Here is a 21,525-nt window from a genome sequence, read left to right as displayed (position 1 = left end):
GCTGCAACTTCTTTCAATTTCAAATCACACCTTCATCTTTGCCCAAAATAATCTTCCAAGATCTTGCTTACAAGAGGATTTTTCATGAAGTACATTCACTTTTAAACCACTCTTTCTATGAACTCTCCCTATCAGCCTCCACTGAAAACATTTTTCTGTGAAAGTAAGTCATGGTACAGAGCCAAGTGGACATCCTGTCCCAAAACACAAAATAACAACCCTGTGTCTAGGAACCTGGTTTTCAACTGACTAGCTACTAAGCTCGTGTATATTAAATGATTGTATGCTTGTGGAAATACAACAGTGGCTCTTAAACCATTTATATGTTTTGCAAAATTTTATCAAAGGAGTTCAGTAAGTTAAAAAACATCAAAACTTCCTTTTAAAAGAGAAAAGAAAGCATAGGAGCTAACATTATGTATGTTACAACATTCATCTAAACTCAGAAGATGTTTTTTGTATTCCTTTTTCTGTCACTCATCTCATTTATTTCCCTTCACGGTGTAATCCCCCCTAGTGTCTCGTCTTGTCTCCTGACAGGCTGCAAGCTCTTCAGAGCAGGCACAATTGTCTTACTTGCTATATAAATCAAGCTACATGCTAATGTTAAATTATAATGTTTTGACAGGAATTTTAAGATGAACCTGATTATATGAAACAATAGAACACACTGATATTTTTCCTGAAATTTTCTTCTTTTAAACAAAAAAGATAACAGAAGAAGCAAAGTAAGGTGTTTATTTCCCATGATTTTTTTAAACCTATTGTTATCCTCAAACCTGTCTTTCAAGGACAGCAAACGAAAAAGGTTGGAGGTCATGAAAGAAGAAGAAAAAGTGCACAGACTATAAAGAGTAGGAAACAAAAACAAATTCTTAAATTATAATTTCTAAAACCAATATGCTAAACTAAATTCCATGAAAAATACTGGAATAAACATTTCTTTACAGTAGATACTGCTGAATGAAAAGGAATTCTCCATTATTTTCCCCCCATTTTTGACAAGCTCTAGAAAAAGCCACAATAATTTTACACTCAATTTATCACTTAAGTGTATTTAAAATGAATAATCACAGCTGATGGCTGACAGGTAAGCCACTGCATCTCTTCACTCATTCATTCTCATGCTCATTACCACTTCCCTTTCGTTTTCTTTGGTGTGATGGTGGGTATGTAATAAGAGTAACGGGAGGCCGTGAAAGACATGAGCAGTGTGTCCTGACATCTGGCTCTAGGCTTTAGGGATTTAGATAAATGAAAGTACAAAAAAGATAACCACCACTGGCTTCCAAAACTAAATCCAAACTGGTTCTCTGATTATGTCTGAGGATAGTTCCGGACAGCATCAACCTAGAAGGGATTAGCCTATTTAATATTTTAGAGAAACAATTCAATCTACAGAAGGGATGGCTTTGGAGGCACCTAACAGCAGTGTTCCAATTCCTATAAGGAGGTGAGTAAGACAGGGCCATACTGCTCAGGGTTAAGCTGGAGGACAAAAGCCAGTGGACACAAAGTGAATCAGGACAGTATCAGATTTCCCCCATGTGGACTGCCAGATGTTGAAACACGGTTGTACAGTCTTTGTCCTCAGAGGTTTTCAAGCCCTGACTGAATAAAGCCCTGAGTAATGTAGTCTTCTTTCCTAGATGATCCTGCTCAGAGGAAGAGGTTGGACTACAGACCTTCTGACATCCCTTCCAACCAGAATAGTTGTATTATTTCCAGGGTGCCTTTTATACATAGATGGATAGATAGATAGATAGATAGACAGACAGACAGACACACACCCCCTTATACACACCTGCTGAATCATAGACTCACAGAATAGGCAGGGTTGGAAAGGACCTTAAGATCATCTAAAGGAATTTTAAGACCATCTGAATAAATGACAGTTATTCAAAAGCTCTGAGTACCAAGGAAAGACAATGTATTTCCAGAGAGGTTTGTACATGCTCATGAATTTAAAAATTGGGAATTTTATTTAGTTGCCCAGCTGTGGATAACAGTGCCATAACACTAGACATCTTTTATGGCCTAGAAACTGAATTGAAACAATCAGCCTGTTTTCACAAGACCCCATTATTTTGCTTATCTATTTTGGTTTTATTAGCATTATTGTGAGAAGTCACACATAGATCAGGGGCTATGAGATTTTTTCTGTTAAAAACAGTCCTTAGTTGTGTTGTAATTTTTTGCAGTCTTGATGCCTTCCGTTGCATTTGCAGCATTACAGAAGTGACATTCTCAAGTATGCTAAAAGGCAAAGTTGTTACCAAAAATTCCTCTTTCTTGCTGTTTCTATCCACAATGCTATTACTCTTTTCTTATCCTGGGGGGAACATGAGCGTTTAGTCATATGCTCATTCTTTATCAAGGCATAAACAGTAGCCCTGAAAGATGACTAGCATCTTTATAAAGAAGCTACAGTATGTGGTCTTCACAACACATGGTTCCTATTTTTGTCATTCTGATAAAAGCATAGCAATGTCAGTATTTTTTTCTTATGATTTGGTGATTGTCAATGACCTGCATGTCAGCTGATACAGCTGACACAGTTAAATCAGAAATTAGTGCTCAGTTTCTTTAGAACCCAAACACATGGACATCGAGCACAAGAAAAATTATAAGACAGTCCACATGATACTCCATTAAACAATGAAACATGTGACTGACTGAAAAACAGAGATACATCAGCAAATTTCCCTGAGGAAGTTTATGGTATTTAACTCCTAAACATTAATTTTATTGTACTGTATGAGGAACCAATTAACTGAGAGTTTCATTTATATCAGGCATCAGAATTATTGTTCAGAATATAGATGAATAGTAAGTTCAGCATATTTTAATTTTACAAGGCTTGGCTTGTTCATCTCACACATTTTTGCCGATTTTAAAAGGTAATTAGATATTTCATCAATAACTCTGTGCACACTATTTTATTTAGAAGACTTCCAGCAGTAATGAGCTGATATGTAAGACACGTACAATGTACCTATTGTATTTTCAGATTTCCCCCCCCAACTGGATATGGTTGAAATAGCGATTAAAGCGCTTTCAGAAAACCTTGTGTTGATGACATCTGACTGGGAACACAATATCATTTGTTACTACAAATTATCCACAGGGGAGAGGAGAAATGAGCAAAGAAAAGCAATTCTTGTTTCCAAATTTTGGCATAAATCCATGAAAATAACATAGGTATCAGCAAATAAAAGACTATGTAGAAGCTTTCCAGAGAATATGTGAATAACCTGGAAAATATATTTGGGCTAAATCCCACTTCCAGAAACACAGACTTGGTAACTATTGTTTTCTGAGTAAAGTAAACAAATTCAATCTCTTGCACACCTCTGTTTAGAAAACAAAGTATGTTGTTCTTCATAGAATCATAGAACAGTTACAGTTGAAAAGGACCTTAAGATCACCTAGTTCCAACCCCCCTGCCATGGGCAGGGACATCACACACTAAACCATGTCACCCAATTCAACAGCTTCAATCATATTGAAAAACCTCAGGACTAACACAACATATCACACCACTGTGAAGTGGCTAATCAATATTTCATTTCCTTTTTAATGTGATCGTTAGATGGTTAAAGAAGAGACGGAATGCAGTTTCCAAAATGAATCTTAGCACCGTTAATTGGGGAGGACCCATCTTCTTTATGAAGTTTGGGCTATTCAGTGGCTTTTAATGGAAAACTAACTGTAAACACTGCTGCAATTGTAAAACAGAAGCAGCATGGAGAAGCATTCTGTGCTGGTGCATTCTGATACTTACATTGTAGAAGAATACCACTGCTCTCGGCCTAACTCCTTCTGCCTTTTCTGTAAAGAGGCCCCCAGAAACAGCCCTTTTTGCATTCACAAATCTTTCTTTCATTCCCTTTATTAACTCTTAAACAGGAAAGACAACCATGCCTTAATATTCCACATACAAATCTGTACATATGTGCATTAATAAAAGGATCACACTACCTACAACTGAAGAGTAGCCTCCTCTGAGGTGGAACTATGCAGTTTTTTAAGGGCACAATACAAAATTTCTTCTCTTCTTCACTTACACTGTTTTTTATACTTTCAAAGCACTTCACAAATATTAATTAGCTCTAAATAAATTCTAATTATTTCTAAGAGTGGCCCTAGCGATCTGTATCATCTGGTGTGAAATCTTACTTCAGTGAAGTCAACAGCAACAGCTCCTCAGACCTCAACAGAGCTGACATTTCACTTGCTATTGCTAAAATGCTGAGAGTCATGTATATTATCTAGCAAGTACCATAAGTGGAGCTGAACTAGTAATAGTAGTAGCAAATCACAGGATTAAGGAATGCTGATGAGAATAAAAGGAGGAGGGTTAAATGACCTGAGCCAATTTGCATAGGCTAAATGTGGGAGAAGCTTTGCCACAGTTTGGGAAATGCGGTAACCAGGCGCTGGTTGGTTTCAACATCAGCTGAAACGGAAGGCACTCACCTGCTGCTTGGAATATTTGGCTTAACTTGGAATATTGGGCTTAACTCCTAACATCTACTCATGCCAGAGGTCACCAACTTAATTAACACTTCATTCCAAATTCTCCTTATAAAGAGATTTGTATTATACCTCTATAAAAATATTACGTATTATATATATAATAAAATACATATAAAGAGACTTGCATAAAAATCAAAATACTTAAATCCCAAATAGCACTTAGCGAATGGATAATGAGGTATGCAGCAAGTAAGTAGGTAAACAGCATTTTTCTTGCTAATTGTGGACAATATAGTCCATGACATACTGCCAACTTACTTTTCTCATGCGAAAAATACACTTTGGTTGCAAATAATAGTATTAAATAAGTTACACACCATGCAATTATATCTAGGTGTGGGGGTTAAAAATCAATCATAGATTATGAATCTTTTTCTCAAATAGATATGCAATCCTAATAGAAGTTCCTCTCTCTTTCTCTGCCAACTTTACCACCACACAATATGCCATAGAGAAAAGAGGGGAAGTGTCAACTTGTGTAAATTGTCCCTTATGTAATGCAAACCATCTGTTTAAAAAAAAACAAAACAAAATGAAAAAACAGGCCACTCCCAAGCATGATCTGCTGCAGAGAAAAAGAAAGAAAAAGAAATTTACTTCATCGAATTGGAAGCCAGAGTCCATGACCTGCCATGTTAACTATAGAGAAAATATTTACCCCTGCCCTCCCTGTATTTACCTGATTTTGAAAATTTTTTGAGAAGTGGATAATTTCCTCCGCACATATTAGAAACTGATACTGTTGTATTCTTTTGAGCATTTCAGGTGCTTAGAATGTTTCCAAACAGGTAGGAACCCAAACAGAGAAACCTCTTTGTTTTTAGTAACAGACAGAATAGCTCTCACCACAGTGATGCCATCACTGGGACAGAAGGTCCCTGAGTCCCCAGCCACTGGAACCTGGCAAAGTGAAAGGGGATAAAGTATCCGTATACTCTTTCTCTGTTCTTCTACTCTTCTTCAGGTGTCTGCCATGACAGGAATCTAAATGGACCCCTGCTATGAACTGTTATGACCATTTTTGTGTTATCTTCAGTCAAATCCTTATAAAAGGAAGTATGTGTAGAGAAAACAGTACTCTTCCTTTCCACAGTCTCTCTCTGGATAAGTCATTAGTGCACTACAAGCATTGGCGGAGGAACCCTACCACATACACTCTCTGAAACCACTAGGAGACATACATTTGATCCTCTGTTGCTCTAACACAGACGGGTGAATCAGAAAGCACTGAATAAATTAGATTGGTTTCATTATCTAAGCTGAATGAAAGAAAAACAGCAGTATAACTAGGTAGCCACCATTTAACTCATCATTTTTTCTCTTTCACTGACCTCACGACTTGATCACACACTCCCTTCAAGCTGCAGCTGTGCTGGCTGAAGAGGCCACCATCTCCAACCACAGCCCATTGCCAAAAGTTACCACTGTGACCAAGCTGCTTGTTTAATCACTTCCCAACATGTTTCCATTAAAATGAGCCAGTTCAGTTTAAGCAATTTTAACAGAAAGTCTTTGCTATCCCAGCCTGGACGGAAGCAAGATAGGGAGAGCTTAATCAAGAATCTTGGCCAGCATGCCAGAAGCTAGAGGCACAGTGATGAGCAACTGAACAGTTCTCTCTACAGCTACTTGGCATGCAGACAGAAGGTGGGAAGTAACCCAGTCATCAGGTGTGACCAATAGCACAAATGACTAGAGATCTAGTTATCTATTGCAGTGCTATGCTGGTAGCTACTTAAGCTCAGCTCAAGCAAGCATAGATAACTGTACTAAAGTTTACCACACAAACATTTGCTAAACATCCCTGAGACTTAGATCCTAGTGCCTTTGTCACTCTTCAGTGAAGACTTAGTCTCCAAATCACTCAGGTGCTTTAGAAAATTTTATCCAAAGCTCTAGTTTACAGTCTACCACATCTTTGCCAAGCGGACTGATACACAGAAGGGCAAGCAGAAAACTGGAAGAAGTATGTTTTAATGGCCTGTCAAAAACATTACTTGATTTGAACACGTTGTAGTTTTAAGGCAGTTATGTCTTTCATTGCTACAAGCTTTCTAGGTGTAGCTAAATCTGTATATGCTTTTTTTGTTTATACTAAACTGTGACTGAAAAGAAAAAATCCTTTGGACTACTTATCACTTTTCCTCAGCTTCTCAGTTAAATTCAGTCAAACATGCCAGGGAATCACCCAACACAGAGCTGTCTTTTTCCACTGGCTTCTGCTCAGCCCTAGACCTTGTCATGCTGTTGATTCCAAGCCTTACTGCCAGGAGCAGCAGCAACTTTACTCTCTTTCATTTTCAAGGTTACACAAACATGCAAGGTCATATATACTTCATGGATGTGTGGAACTACAGGACTGTCTTACAGTTAATGTACAAGCAGGAAAAAGAAGGGAAAAAACCAACTTCAACTCTTTCTATTCAAATCAGACTTCAGTAACATGGATCTAATTTCATCTGCCAGATATATCTAACAGGGTGCTTTCCTGACCTTTTCCAGGCCTACAGTTATGGTAGCATTCATATTCAATGTGGCTTTCAGTTAAACATTCTGTAATGTGAGTGTGAAATCACTGGAAGAATTGAATGAACCTATGCTTTGGCACTGCAGCTGCTGAGGGATGTTAGGTGTTTTGAAGACTAATTTTCAGCAGTGGTGCCAGTCTATAAAATATTAGGAAAAGGGATGAGGGGCCAAAGAAATTCAAGTTTTCATTCAAGTACTGTATCTACAATGTTACAGAAACTGAAAGAAATCTGAAATCATGGGTTAAGCCAGTTTAACTAAAGGAATCTTTTCATGTTCTAATTTTATGAAACTGCTGCAGCAGCAAGTGCTCAGTACCTCAAGAAACCTGATGAATTCATGAGTTAGTCAACAGTACAGATGGATACACTGACATGGACATAATACAGCTAAATACCCATGCTAGAGACAGAGAAGAGTAGAATAAGCAAGTCCTAAATAACTCAGTTCAAAACTAATGTCAGAAGAGTTTTACAAGAACTAATGCATGAAAACAAGACTATGGAATTCATGCTCTAGGTAAGTCTATTCATGGAAACAGAATTCCTTGGTTATTCCTTAACTTGTATTTATTATCATCCTGATGACAGGAACATTAAATCCTATAGAAGGCTTAAATAAAATTAAAAAAAATCTGAGGAATGTAGAGAACAATACAAATCTTCCAAAGATTAAAAAAGTATGCTATATTTTTTAGTGTTAGGCTCTCATAAATGTACTCATAGTTTGTGTTAGTCCATCAAACTGAAAGGCATATGCTATCTTTGATCTCTGTGCAGAACCCCCGTTGAGATTAATGTGAGTTTTGTGTGAAGAAAAGACGAGAATAGGCCCTCAGTTCACAAATAGTAAGCAGGCTGCTTCAGGAAAAAAAACACGCCTTTTCTTACAACAGTGTTGAAATTTATTGGGAAGTTTCAAATAGCTTCTTTTCTGATGTATGTATCTATGTGTGGTCATGAGCATGTTCACTTGTCAAAAAGATCTGTCAGAAGGAAGGTGCACAAAACTACTTGTTGTGTGAAATGTTTTGATGTTACTTTGAAACACATACTTTATCTCTGATGATCTTTTCTCATGCAATAATGACTAATCCTCTATTTTACCGTTATCTGTGCAAGTTAATGGCTTTGTCCATTGGGCTGGAGGTTATATCTTTAAATAGATGGGCATGAAATTGTACCCTATACCCACTTCCAGCTAAAAAAATCAGGACTTACTGCATCCCGCTTTGTAGCTGAAACCAGGAGGAAGAAGAAATCCTTGTTGTGCAGCTGCTGCTAGGGTTCGTTGGTCTGGAGGGAATACGGGAATCATTAATGGAGGCAGCTGACCCTGGACCTGCTGAACAGGAGAGGGAAAATCAAACATGGAATTTTTTTCTGGGGAAAAATGTCTGCTTACACGCTTTCTCTTACTTCCAGTCTGAGAGGTTAGGTTTGAATATGCTCCTCCATAATGGGGTGTTCCAGTAGCATCAACTTTTTAAACTCATTCTCATTACCAAAGCACTTCATATTACAGTTTACATATTAATATTACATATTAGGCCAAAAAAATCAAAATATGCCACTAATGCATATCCCAATTAATGATTTCCCCTGCGAGTCCATAATGCCTCACTTCTTTTTGACTGCAGGGTGGCTTTTTCTTCTCTTTCATTGCACTGTGTAACTATCTCTGTCTCAGACAGTAGCTTTTACCCTGACTGAGCCCAAACACAAAGATCCACACACACACAGAAGTACAAGTAAGTATGTGCATAAGTACCGTACAGCACAGTCGCTACTATTTTTCTGCCCATATGCAAGCACTTACTCGTACATGTGAAAAGAGAAGTCTCTGAGATGGTAAGAAAAAGGCTGAGACACTTTATTCACAAGTAAAACACAGCTATGTCTGAAGTGTTAGCTGTTCAACTTTGCACAGCAACTGTACACAACCATGCAAGTCAGGAAATGGAAAATATTATATTGTAAGTGGATACTGTAGGGGACTTAAGACATGCAGAAATTAGTCATCAAAACTGGAAGTTGGCCATGGCACAATGTCTAATACTATTGCCTTTACCCAGTTCTGTCGGCATTTTAATTGCTAGCAATGGACATAGTCTTTGTATTTCACACAGATGAGAAAAGAAAGTTGGCTAGATTAAAATGTTAAATGGATAGTTTTAATTAGAAAAAAAACCATTGTATTGACCATATCAATCAGCGAAGGGAGACTGACTCAGTTTTTAAGAGAGGCCATCTAGATTTTTAATGGCACTGTAAAGCTGAGGCATCAGATGTTGCATGTTATCAAAGACTAAAATTCAGTCTGTGCTCTGTAGCTTTAAGGAACATGAAGAATTAGGGTGTTGATAGACAACCTTTTTTTTGCCAAAGGTGTAAGAAGGTATTGCTCCCTTTATTATTGCCTGCATCACAGAATTGGCAAGAGAGAACCTGTGTCACCTCCTTGGCTGCCACAGTTCAGACCACAGCACCTTTAATCTCCTGAAGATCCAGCAGATGTCTTGATTCACCCAACAGTGTTACAGAGAAGAAGAGTGATAAGATATTTGTGATGGTAACCTCTTAACTTATGCGAGGACCTGCCAACACCTGCGTGAATGCTGACTGCAGCCCTGTTGCTGGAAATTCTTACAGTGGGAAATTAAGACTGGGACTGAAGCTAGAGTAGATGTAGCTCCATTCACTGAAATAACTTGATCCATTTGTTGTTACTTCAGTATTTTCCTTTCTATTCTGATCCTGTTAACAAGAAGACATACTTACTTTTAATTGAATCGCTGGAGAAAAAAGAACATGTAAAATGTGATCTGTTCTCTATCCCCACTCTGTCACCCTACAACTGCCCAATGTTTGCTTTTTCTTCATGTGTTTGTTGTGGGGGGTTTTTTGGTTGTGGTTTTTTTGTTTGTTTGTTTGTTGGGTTTTTTTTTTGTTTAGGGGTTTTTTTTAAAGACAAAGACAAAGTAACTGTATTCTTTTAGAACAAAAATGAACAGCCGTGTGGAATTTTTGCATAGTACTCTTCTTCGGCAAAAAGCCACAGAACTTTTTTTTTAAATGGTTTCCAAGGATGAAAGTGACTTTGCCAAGCAAAGAAGCTTCAAAACAGGACTCAAAAACACTAATAGAAAGACAGATGGTTCCACTAAGAGCTTTGCTGCCAAAAAAAACGTTAAAAAAAAAAGTGAAAAAAATGGAGTGATGTTATTGAAGCTGACTGTAAAGTTCTCTGATGACTGCAAATACTCTTGTCCCACTGCAAGTGTTAACTCTGCCTCCAGGGCTAATATAACTAAAGCACCACACACACACAAATTGTCATTGCCAAGCCCACAATGTAGCACAAGTCTGCACTTGATTCCAAGTGACTGCCAAATACACGAGCAAAACACCACGCTGAAAAATTCCCATTTAGGAAAACATTTACCAGGAAAATGCCCTTTCTTTTTAACTCTGACTGCTGCATTTCATTTTTTCAAATCGTTGCTTCTCTTTATCTCTCCAAGGGGCCTTATACCCACTAATTTCAAATGACACAACCCCGGTCATGTTAAGGAGGTAAGAACTATAGAGTGATGAGGATGGTTTGCATGGATACAGGAATAACGCAGTCAAAACAATGTGATTTTCATTCCAGGATGGAATGTATGTAGCACCAGTCAAACAGCTACACTTCATTTTCTCCCAAATACAAATAAGTGCAAACATTAGTTTATTTTAATCCGATAACCTGACACAATACAATACAAATTACGGACCCTTCATTTTTATGGCTCATTTAATTACTATATCTTAACTTTCATTATGTTTATTATTATTATCTAGAATTGCTAGGATACAACTGTTTCAAGTGGCACAGAATGTAGGCCCTCTTTCTGAGTTTTACACGAAGGGTTTTTTCCTCTTTTTTTCCCTTTATTTTTTAATCTATTACTAAGTAAGTTACACCTCTCACAAATGTTTTACGCTATATAATTTACATTCCTTCCAATGTTTTCTTGACAGTAACTTCTTGATACTGAATTCCTAATTTGAACATAATGGACTGCAATTCAGAGCTACCTTTTCAGATCCTTCAATTTGTTGTGCTAATGGACGTAGATGTGTCCATAGAAAGAAATGCATCTTTAACAATCTAAAAATGCATATAGCTGTCAAGATTCTCCACTTGCCAGTCTCCCTGCATGATTACCTCTTTTCAGTTGCAATTTCCTAAAGGTGAAAATTGTAGCTTAAATCCTCACAGAATTCCCAATGGAATTAATGGGCTACAGTTTCACTTTGTAACTTCTTACCCACTTTATAATGTTAGTCTGGATGATACAATCTTCCATGGGCCTGTTTTTTCACTACACACACTATTGCCACGATGTCAACAGACCACATGGTTCCTTCATCTTTCTTTTAATTTGAATGCTGGCACCACATACAGATTAACCAGAAGTATTCTTGCACTGTATGACAAACTGCAGCAGCATGGTATGCACAAAAAAGGCATACGACACACATAAACCAGCAAAGAAACAAAGTGAATGTCATGAGAGCCATAATATTCTATACAATCAATTCACTAGGTAAGGAATTCATACTTCCATTCACATATCTCTGAAAAGTAATTTGGGGCAAGAGGGAAGCCTTTGCTGCAATCAAAGACATAAACCCTTGGCATTTCGTTTATGAGAAACAACTCTCCTTAAGGAAGCAGATACATAAGAGTTCAAACAGCCCAAGAAAGTAAAGGTTCCCTAATACATAATGAGGACAGTAAGTCACCTTCTGTAATGGAAGAAATTGCAACCAAATTTAACCTAGAGTCCAAACCAAAATCTGGGACCCTTCATACTTGGCACTGAAAATCCATAAAGGAGATTAGCCTTAAAGAACTTATCAAGATAAAAAAACCAATATGAGTACATGACAAACAACTAATCTACTGTCCAACTGGGAAACTGAGGCATCCAGAGTTGCCCATGAAGATTTTCAATTTTGGGAAATGCCTCACTATATCTTTATTTTTTTCACTGCCTTTGAAAAATCTGCCCCTAGATGACTTATCCTTATCAAAAGAAAATTTGTTAGTAAATTTGGGACCGATTCAAGTTGTTAAAGCCTGGGCCAGCATCTTCACAAATCTGTGCATGTCCTTTATGACTTAACCATAACAAATCCAACTGCACAAAGATGTGCATTCACAGCGTAGCCACAGCTAGATTCCCAGCATTTCCAGCTTCATTATAATTGCAGTACATCCGCCTAAATTCTGGTCTCCTACCTACTTTTAGGAACATACTATGGTTTCCACAGCTACCTAAGCACTAGCAGTATGTTTTTTGCAGTTACCCCTACTGTTTGCTACTAGCTCCTGCTGTGACATATAAATTTAGATTGTAAACACTTCACAACTACAGTTCTGCTCTATTTTCTGTGAAATGTCACGTGAGCTTCGGGTCACTATATAAATAAAGACAAAATAGTTTAAGGTTGCAGAGTTAGGAACTGCCAGAATCAGGGTAACATATGTGACCTTATTTTGGTCCTTTATGCCCATGCATCCTGACAGAGTCTTTAATTAAAAGTTCACATGACTCTTGCTTAAGCTAGCAGGCTTATAGTATTTCTCAAGTAACGTAAACCCATGCTTTCAAAAAATCTAAGCCCCTAACATAGCAGCTGCTATCAGTTTTATTTATTTTCTCTTTATACACTTCCACCAATTTCATTTCTGTAGTTGCTCATTACATGTTTACTAGCATTAACTTTTACGTAAGTTTTCCTCTCTCCAAGGTAAGTATCTAAATACATTTCCCGGTATCCATATATACCACTTTCCACTGAGGGTGAATACTGCTCTTCCACCCACCTCTAGTTCTTCAGAAGCAATTCTATCCCTTTCAGTGAGACTGGTGACAGAGTAACAAATTACTCAGTGTGAATAAGAACGGCTGCTAAAAGCAACACTCTCTTCTCTACAAACTGACAAAACTCTGAGCAGTACTTTACTCTTGAACTCTTTAGAAGATGCCCTTCAAGAGCTGTATGCGCATCCTTGCTGAAATGATCTCTTACATGGCTTCTTCACGTAGAAGAGTGGCTAATTTTTATTTTCATTTGAGTTATTCTCAGCTGCCTCAAAGAAGTTCAGATTTCACATTCTGAGAATAGTGGATGCACACAAATGATTCTATTAACTTCAAACTGTTGTATGAATATCTTCTTGCCTGCAACTTGTTTATAAGTTAAGCATCTCTTCTACTGCATATGAAAGAATGTAATGTACATTTAACATGCAATAACATAAATCTGTCTTTCAAAAATGACATGTTTAATTGCATCAGTCCCCCTTCCTCCAGAAACATTTGGCTCATGGTGGCACACACAATGCTGAAGGACTGGATTCTTTAATTAGCATATGTGTTGGCCATCTCCTTCTCTGTCCCTCCCCCCCGCCCCCCATCTATCTTAAGTGAAATAAAAATATATGTCCTCATATAACTACAATCTGCTATTTTCCCTTACAGTGACGTTTCAAATAAGAAAATGTTGTTCTCATTTTCTTCCCTACATCAGTTCCCTAAATTGACATAAGTGTGTCCTAAATCTATATGCAAGGGAGCCCCGCCCATCTCAGTAATGCAATGATCACGCTCCTCCTTAACGGGGTGCTGAGTGAGCGCTTAAGACACAAAAGAGAAGGTGGATCCCAAGAAGCAGAGACGCAGAGAGGAAGACACGGATGAGACAGACAGCAGACCCATTCCACCCTGTGCTCTGACCTAACTTTGCTTTTACTACTGAGAAGCTCACTCCCTTACCAGACATATTGATATATGGGATCCTGGCAAAGGATTTTGTGAAGGCTTTTTCTTCCTCATCTCTACCTGAAGATTCTTCTGCAGTGGATGATTTTGGCTGCAAATATTATTCTTCCCTTTGCTGCACTGGAGGCTTATACAAGTCATACCAGTACTTACCAAAATTCATCCTGTCTGAACACTTCAGCTCATGCAATAGTAGTGTTTGTAAACAGTGATACCAATTGTAGAAAACATGCTCTATAGCAACAATCTTTTAAGAACAATAAAAAAGGCTATTTAGGGAGAAACTCTCATCCCCTACCCTCCCCATTACAATTCCATTAGCATAGGAGAGCTCTACTCGGAGTGACAGTCTGAAAAAAAATATTGGTTTGATGGAATATGGAGATAACCCTTAACAGGTAATAGCTGGCATGTATGCAACTTGGCTCATGGAAAACTCAAGCAAAAAACTTTCAGGAAAACTGAAATGCACCTCAGAGAATTACATGAACATTTTTCATTTAAAAAAAGCAAGGCTTTTCAGGCTGGAAATTTTCTTTCTTTGCTCAGTCCTGCAAGAGAATCCAGGAGTCATTACCAGCACTGATCTCAAATTCATCTCATCATGAAGTTTGTAAGCACATAAATGAACACATGCTTAGCCTTTTTAACTAAAGTGCCCAGAAGTGCTTTGAACTGCCAAATAATACAGACACTAGCAGTTTCCATGTTGACAACTTGCTTACAAAGGCTTCCCTCCTCCATTTCATACTACAGAAGATAATACACTGGTGAGAGACAAACACCTTCAGCAGCACTTTGAAGGAAGGACATAAGCCAAAAGGACCTTTTGCATTAAGGAACATCTCTCGAGTACTTCTAAAGATAAAAAAAAAAAAACAAAACAGTATTACTTCTCCATTTATGCAACTAAAATAAAGAACTTTAAAACACTTCTATTTTATATGATATAGAAAAAGCATACAGAGTAGGGAAAAGCAGTAAGACTACTTTTTCCTATTTGGGATGATGTGTAACAAGACACATTCATGCTTGTGCCACTTAGCATTTAAGTTACTTACAGGGCAATTTTGCCACAAAGGCATTTGAACAAATAGCCAAACTGGAAAGCAAGAGACTGCCTGAAATAAACGGAACATAAACTGGAATTCATTCCAATATGCAGCTGGTTTAAGTCAAAAGCATAAGAGCTCATGCAGGAATGGCTGTTCCAGACTACACAACACCCCAGTGTATGGAGTCCTCTGGCAAAACCAGGACTTTCAAAGCGAGCTACTGTAATTCAGGTAAGAGCTACACTGGAAGACTGAAGTGCACTCTCAAAAGAGCCTTTTCTAATCCAAGCCTAAAAGCAACACTCAAAGTAATTTGTTCTTTCCTTCTTATAGAAGAAAAACATCTGCTGTTTCATTGATTGAGCCATTTGTTTCATGAAGAGGATAAAGCTAGCAGAGGACACGAAATTGACATCTGAGGTACGCTGACCAGTGTTTGGGCCAAACCGACTTATTTCACCTTAATATTCACACAAATACTATGATTCTCATGCCATAGCTTCCAAACACCTAGGTGCCCTGTTTAAATGTTAGTACCCTTCCTAGAAGTATAAGCCAGGACTATAATGGAAACCTGGACAAACTTGTGTCTCAAAACTGCTGAGTGACATGGTATATTGTCCCTTATTTGCTTTTTGCTGGCTAATAGCAACTTGCTTCTAAATGCAACTGTCACATAGAAGAGTTAATCTGCAAAGTCACTCCCTTCAAACTGGAAAATTCATGAATTTACATTAACGGCTGATGCTACCTCACAGCGTATGATGGAGCACACAGTTTCCAGATGCTTGGTTAACTTTTCCCAATGAGGTCTGGACCAGTGCTGATCGCTCTAGCAGTAAGCTATTCAGCAAAACATTTGTCAGTGAAAAGAAAACAGGTGTGAGATTTCCTGATGTGTTTTTTAGACACCATATAGGGTAATTTCTTGAGCTGCACGTATGTACTGTTTTCTACTGTTAGCTAATCTATTATATATTGGTTCAGTTATTCCAATTATAATGAACTATGAGGGGTTTTGTACATGCCATAAAGAATCAGACAAAATAAGTGTACTTCCCTTGTCATTGTTCATATCACCTTTCCAGAAGTCACCTGTATACTATTTTCTTCTGATTTTCCACATTCTTTTTGAGAAGACTGAACTGACTGGGGTTTGTGCGCGTGCATTAACAAAGAACTCTTCTTTTTCAAAGTCACTTCTTTGGTATATCCAATGTTCACATTTTACCAGATCAAAAGTCTTTGTGTAACAGTACCATAGACTACTTTCAAAAGTGCTCTAGAAAGAAGGTCCGGTATTAACTACTGCTGCAGAGGAAGCAGTGAAGAGCAAATATGACAGTTCCTATCAGATCTCCATTAAATGAGGTCTGTTTCTATTTGAGGATGTTAGAAATAGAGTGACAAGTGTAACAGTCAAAAGAGGTGTGCAATTTAGAGGACTTTTCCTGGAAGAGCGCAGAGGTTTTTTATATATATATACAAGGTTGTCTCTGCAAATCTTATTATTAATCAACGGGTAGACTGTAAGAACAAGTTGAAGTGGGAAGCAAGGCTCACCACTAGTGTGAGATGTAGGGAGGCAGGGAATCATCCAAAAAAAGTGACTTCAAGAACTTCTGTGAATGTTCGAAGCCAACAGATTGATGTAAGGAAATAAATTGTAGTATTACACGTCACCACAGGCAGCAAGTCTGATTCCTTTTTGACTGATGAATTCTGTGATCTAGGAGAAATGCTCCACCTTCCTTCAGCCCTTTTGAGGTGCCTTTGGGCTCACCCTGGCACTTACATACTGTTGTGAATGTTTTCATGCAAGGATGCAAACAGGATTATCAAATGCTTGGCTATAAACCCACCCAAATGGTTTTCAGTTTGAGAATGCAGCTTAGGTGAAGAAACATATTTATTTTAATTGTGGTTCCTCTGCCTATGTAGACTGAAGTGACGCAGCTTTTGGGATATGAATCTACTCACTAAAGATTTCTTTAGTGCATTTGCCCCAAAAGATAAAAAAATGGGTGGCAAAAGCAAGGCTGACACCGTTATACTTAAGCAAGGCTGACTGGTATTTTTTGTCATACAAAGTTATACAGAGGCATCTGTGTTAAGGCAAGCAGCTACAACTCCCCCTTTACTCACTGCTGATTTTTCTATAACTTATTCAAACACTAGCAACTAATCACTTTGATGTATAAACTGCAGTAACATTTTTCCTGTCTACTGTTACAAAAACAGAAGTTTTTAACCTCTGAAACAGAGAGAACAGTTCCAATATGGAAACCACTGCATTTAAGATGGTGTATAAATAAAGTGGCATGAGCTCATTTTAGACACAATGGTAAAGTCCAAATTCATTAATAGATCAATACCTAAGGCCTAAACTACTAATATGGACTGTCTTCTTTAAGAGACCTTTTATTTTACTAAAGACTCCAAGGCACTCCTGGAGAAAAACTGTGGATCAAGAGTAGTACACACTTCATTGTTCAAACCCTGCTTGATGAAATGAGGGACCATAAAGTAAGAGAAGATGAAATATGAAGGAAGAGGGTAGCTGTGGTACTTCAGCGGAAAGTAAAACGATTGCAAAGCAAGCCCATCTCTCATCCTGGTCTTTCTTCATCCCCACCATGGTAGGCATGGTAGATACCAGTAAGGGGAAGTGACAGTTCCCTAAAGCTTTCCTCTGTCCTTGAAGCAAAACCTCCCCCTCTAACACTGTTGCACTGCAGTATCGTCGCAATCTGGCCTTCTATTTCAACTCTTCCACCGCCACTCACTATGAGTCACCCATGACACATTGCTTGTAATGATTCTGGTACATAATTACAGTAAAATATTTAAGTCTCATCAACTAATATGAAACCATTCTTTCATAACCCTTAACATGGAAATCTTGCTTACTAAAATTGGTTGATACAGAAGTCAAGGAGATCGTCAGAATTTTGCCTTATAATAACTATTTCTTGGTTTAGTTTGGGGTTTTTTTTTGTGCCAATTCCTTTAATAGGATTTAAGGTAATATTACTATATGCACAGGAAGGGGTACTCTTTCGAACAAAACCCTAAAGTTTCGAGATGTTTTTTTCACTCTGTATCTCTTTGACAAATGGAGTATCATTAATTAAAACAAACACAACAATTTTAATGTGTAGGCGGTGGGCAAGAAACAGGGGTTATTTAATATCACATAGTGGGAAGAAATTAAAAACCCATTCAGCTGCTGAACAGTGCAATGCTATAAAAAAATGAAAGTCTTATCAAAGTATCCACTTAAAATCATACTATGCATAGGAATCTGTATCTTGGAAGAGAGAGAAAAGATAGACATACAGAAGTCAGAAAAATATCACAGTAAAAGTCTGTACCTCCTCTTGCTTTCTTTAAATTGAAATGTGGAGGGATACAATTAATAAAACTATAAACAATCTAATATAGAGAAAGAAACATTTTTCATGGTGTGATCAATGCAGACTTCAGCAGAATTGGGTCTGCTCAGAAAATCTTAGACTTAAATCCATTGATTAGACTCTCTGAATGCTTCATCTTTCTCCCAATTTTATTATCACACCGGATATATGTTCAGTGTAAGTCTTATCTCCAGTGACATCAGTTTCAGAGCACTAGTTGCTACAACAATTCAACATAATTCTTTCCTGAAGACAGTATTATTATTATTATTTTCTACTGGGTTTTATTGCTTTCTACATTATCTTAAAAACCCCTGCACTTAAACATGATGGACAAATGGCCAGAAAAACTAAGATCAAATGTTAGTAGAAACCTCTGTGGAACACATATTTCTAGTATTGGATAGCCTCTAATTATTGCCCAGGGAAATGCACAATAAAGACCTCTTTTCAATCTTTCAGCTGTTCAGACTTGTTTCTGACTGTCTCTTTTGCCAGTGCAATTGTTCCTCAATAGAGTTCAGTTTTACCATCACAAGTTCAGTTTTAAAAGTGAAATGGATTCAAGTTGCAGAAAAAGACTATTTAAATAGATACATAGCTACTCTCCCATTCATGTCCTGATGCTTTTTTTCCCTTGCTACCAAAATCCTCATACAAAAATGTTTTTCACAAGTTTTGTCTGGGAATATTTTTTTAATAGGACTGAAGACAGTCTCTCATTTTGTGCCTACAATTTGGTGACAGCAATACCGTTGAAGCACAATTAACTGTTGATACAGTGAAAAAGTTTAGACATATCATCTGATTTCTGTGTACAGCCAGGTACCAGCTATCCAAATCCTGCACTTTGTTACTGCACCAAACTGCAGGCACAAAACTTTTGATCGCCTTAAACATTTTGTCTTTATTTTTTAATTTACTGTCTCCTTTAGTTCTTGTCTCCTCCTTTATTATTTAAAATATGAGGAAAAACAACAAAAGAGAAAAAAAAAAAGCAGACTAAATGTAATTGTTTCTTTGACACTTCCAGATATGGACCATGCAATGGAGAATAAAATGGTCTACTTCACAAGGAAACACCTATCATAGATCAGTTTTTAATTTTACTGGTGGATTACAGCTATCAGCTAAACATTTGATATGTGCCTTTCCTGTATATTGTTCTGTGAATCGTTTTGGCCCAAGATTTAGTTAGGTGTAGAAGTCCTATGTACCTTATACCTCCCAGGTAATATCTGGTTGGTATGTAGTCAGGCAAAATATAACAGCATTCACAAAGCAGAATACACACATAATATATGAAGTGCAGGATCTCACAAGATGGGGAAAAGTACAACATAATGAAAATGAATAAGCTTGGGGTATTTTCTTCGTAGTCTGAAGTAGTTCTTGAATGTACAATCTTATTTCTTTTCTGGCTTGACTGCCTTTAAATATACACATACCATACTCCCAATTCAATTTTTTAGCCACTATAGGTATTAGAGGACAATTTACATGTGATTTGCATATTTTTTTTCTGTGCCTGTGGTTTTGGTAAGTCTTCCAAACCTAATGACTGTTCTTTTGGCCAGCAACATAAATGCTGTAATCACACAATTATTGTGCTGGGAACAGTTTAATTCAGCATTTTGTTCTCAACCACAGAACAATTACTCAACAATTTTGGTTAACCATACTAGCTCACTGCCTGGAAAGGAAGCAGAATATTCACAAGATCTATTGTCTTACATAAAGGCAGTCAGTAGATTCTTATCTATTACAACTTTCCAGCATCTCTTTCCTCTTTGGGGCACTTCCACATACTCCCAGTTAATGAAAATAAATGACTAGCAGCACACTGTATTAGCTTATTCATCTCTACCTGTTGAATGCTTTTAATTGTGCATTTGCATCCTAAATAGCAAGGCAGAAGTGATGTGTCTGAGAGAGAGGGATATAACAGAGCACTGTAAAAAGCTCTGAAAATACTACGGTGATGTTATCCATCTACTCTATGCTAAGCATAACACATGGTAATTTAGGATTCATTCTTAAGTTCTGCTCTTCAGCCACTCATTTCTCTTTAGCAATAAAAGGAATCTTCTGATAAATTGATTTATTCCTATTTATACAGAATTTATTCCTGTTTATACGGAAACACTGGTGGGCATACAGTACTCCTGATGCCTCTTTAAGCACCATTTAAGACAGAGAACAAAGTTTAAATCCAGAACATGGTCTCTGGGGTTGGATGCTTGGTGCAACTGAAAATCAGGGCCTTACTAATGCAAACCAGCAATTTTATTTTATGCTAGTATGGGACAGGCCCAGTTCCAGTGTAATGGTGGGAACTGATGAGCTTCATGGCTCTCATCATGTCAATGAGTTTGGTTGAAGGGAGAGCTGGAAAGGGCCTTATTTGAAACTCCTGATATTTCTGCCAGATAAACAATTTTGCAAATGTTCATTGGAAGTGGGTGCTTTATTTTGTCCTTTTTTTTTTTTTTTTTTTAATTTAGGCACTAACACTTAGCACGCTTTTTGTTGTAGACCAATTAAGTGAACTGCAGAAATCTATTTGCTAAGAATAGATTTAAGCTAGTTAACTAAGTATCAGGATCCTTACATATTTTCTGCTCCAAAATTCAGTTCTGGAAGCATTTTACCTAAGCAAATACAAACATTTTAGTAATTCCTTTTCCACTTTTGTTTTTATTTCATCTTGCCAGTCAAAAGAAATATTTTCATTCAGAGCTGTGAATCTGAAAAGTACAACTCTGGCAATGCTGTTGAACAAGTGAAATTAAACTAATTAAACAAAGCTGACTCAGTAAACTTAGGTTGATAGTAAGAGAGATCAAAAAGGAAACCATCAGTAAACATGATGAAAACATAAAGTAATATTTGGGGAGTTTTAAATACCTTTAGCTTTTAAGCAGTGTTTAGCTCAAAAAAGGGACTTAGCATTAATCAGTATTTTCCTGAGGGCAAAATTTGACCTGTAGGAACTTTGTGTTGAGTCCTTGCTCTGCTGAAGTAAATACAAATTGACCTCAATGGTACTTGACAGAAATCACTTAATTTAAAAAAAAAATAGCTTTAATTAAAAAAACAAACCACAAGGCATCAGTGGAGCAGAACACAAGCTCAAATGTCATCGTCAGGA

General features: G+C 37.4%; 1 protein-coding gene across 7 annotated transcripts in view; it reads right to left on the bottom strand.

The window, feature by feature from the left end:
- The window catches only part of SOX5 (SRY-box transcription factor 5), a gene marked incomplete at its 5' end in the record, with an annotated part of 294,566 nt that overhangs the window by 91,145 nt on the left and 181,896 nt on the right, over positions 1–21,525 (bottom strand). For 6 of the 7 annotated variants that reach the window (XM_080632860.1, XM_080632862.1, XM_080632863.1 and 3 more), the window contains one exon: positions 8,289–8,409. In XM_080632860.1, coding sequence (XP_080488986.1) covers positions 8,289–8,409 — 121 coding nt within the window. Of the gene's footprint in view, positions 1–8,288; positions 8,413–21,525 lie in introns of all 7 variants that reach the window. The other variant, XM_080632861.1, reaches the window with a different exon arrangement.

This window comes from Psittacula echo (genome assembly GCF_963264785.1).
Source record: "Psittacula echo genome assembly, chromosome: 1".
NCBI lineage: Eukaryota > Metazoa > Chordata > Aves > Psittaciformes > Psittacidae > Psittacula > Psittacula echo.
The sequence above is the reverse complement of the archived record's forward strand: the minus strand, read 5'-3'. Positions and strand labels throughout refer to the sequence as shown.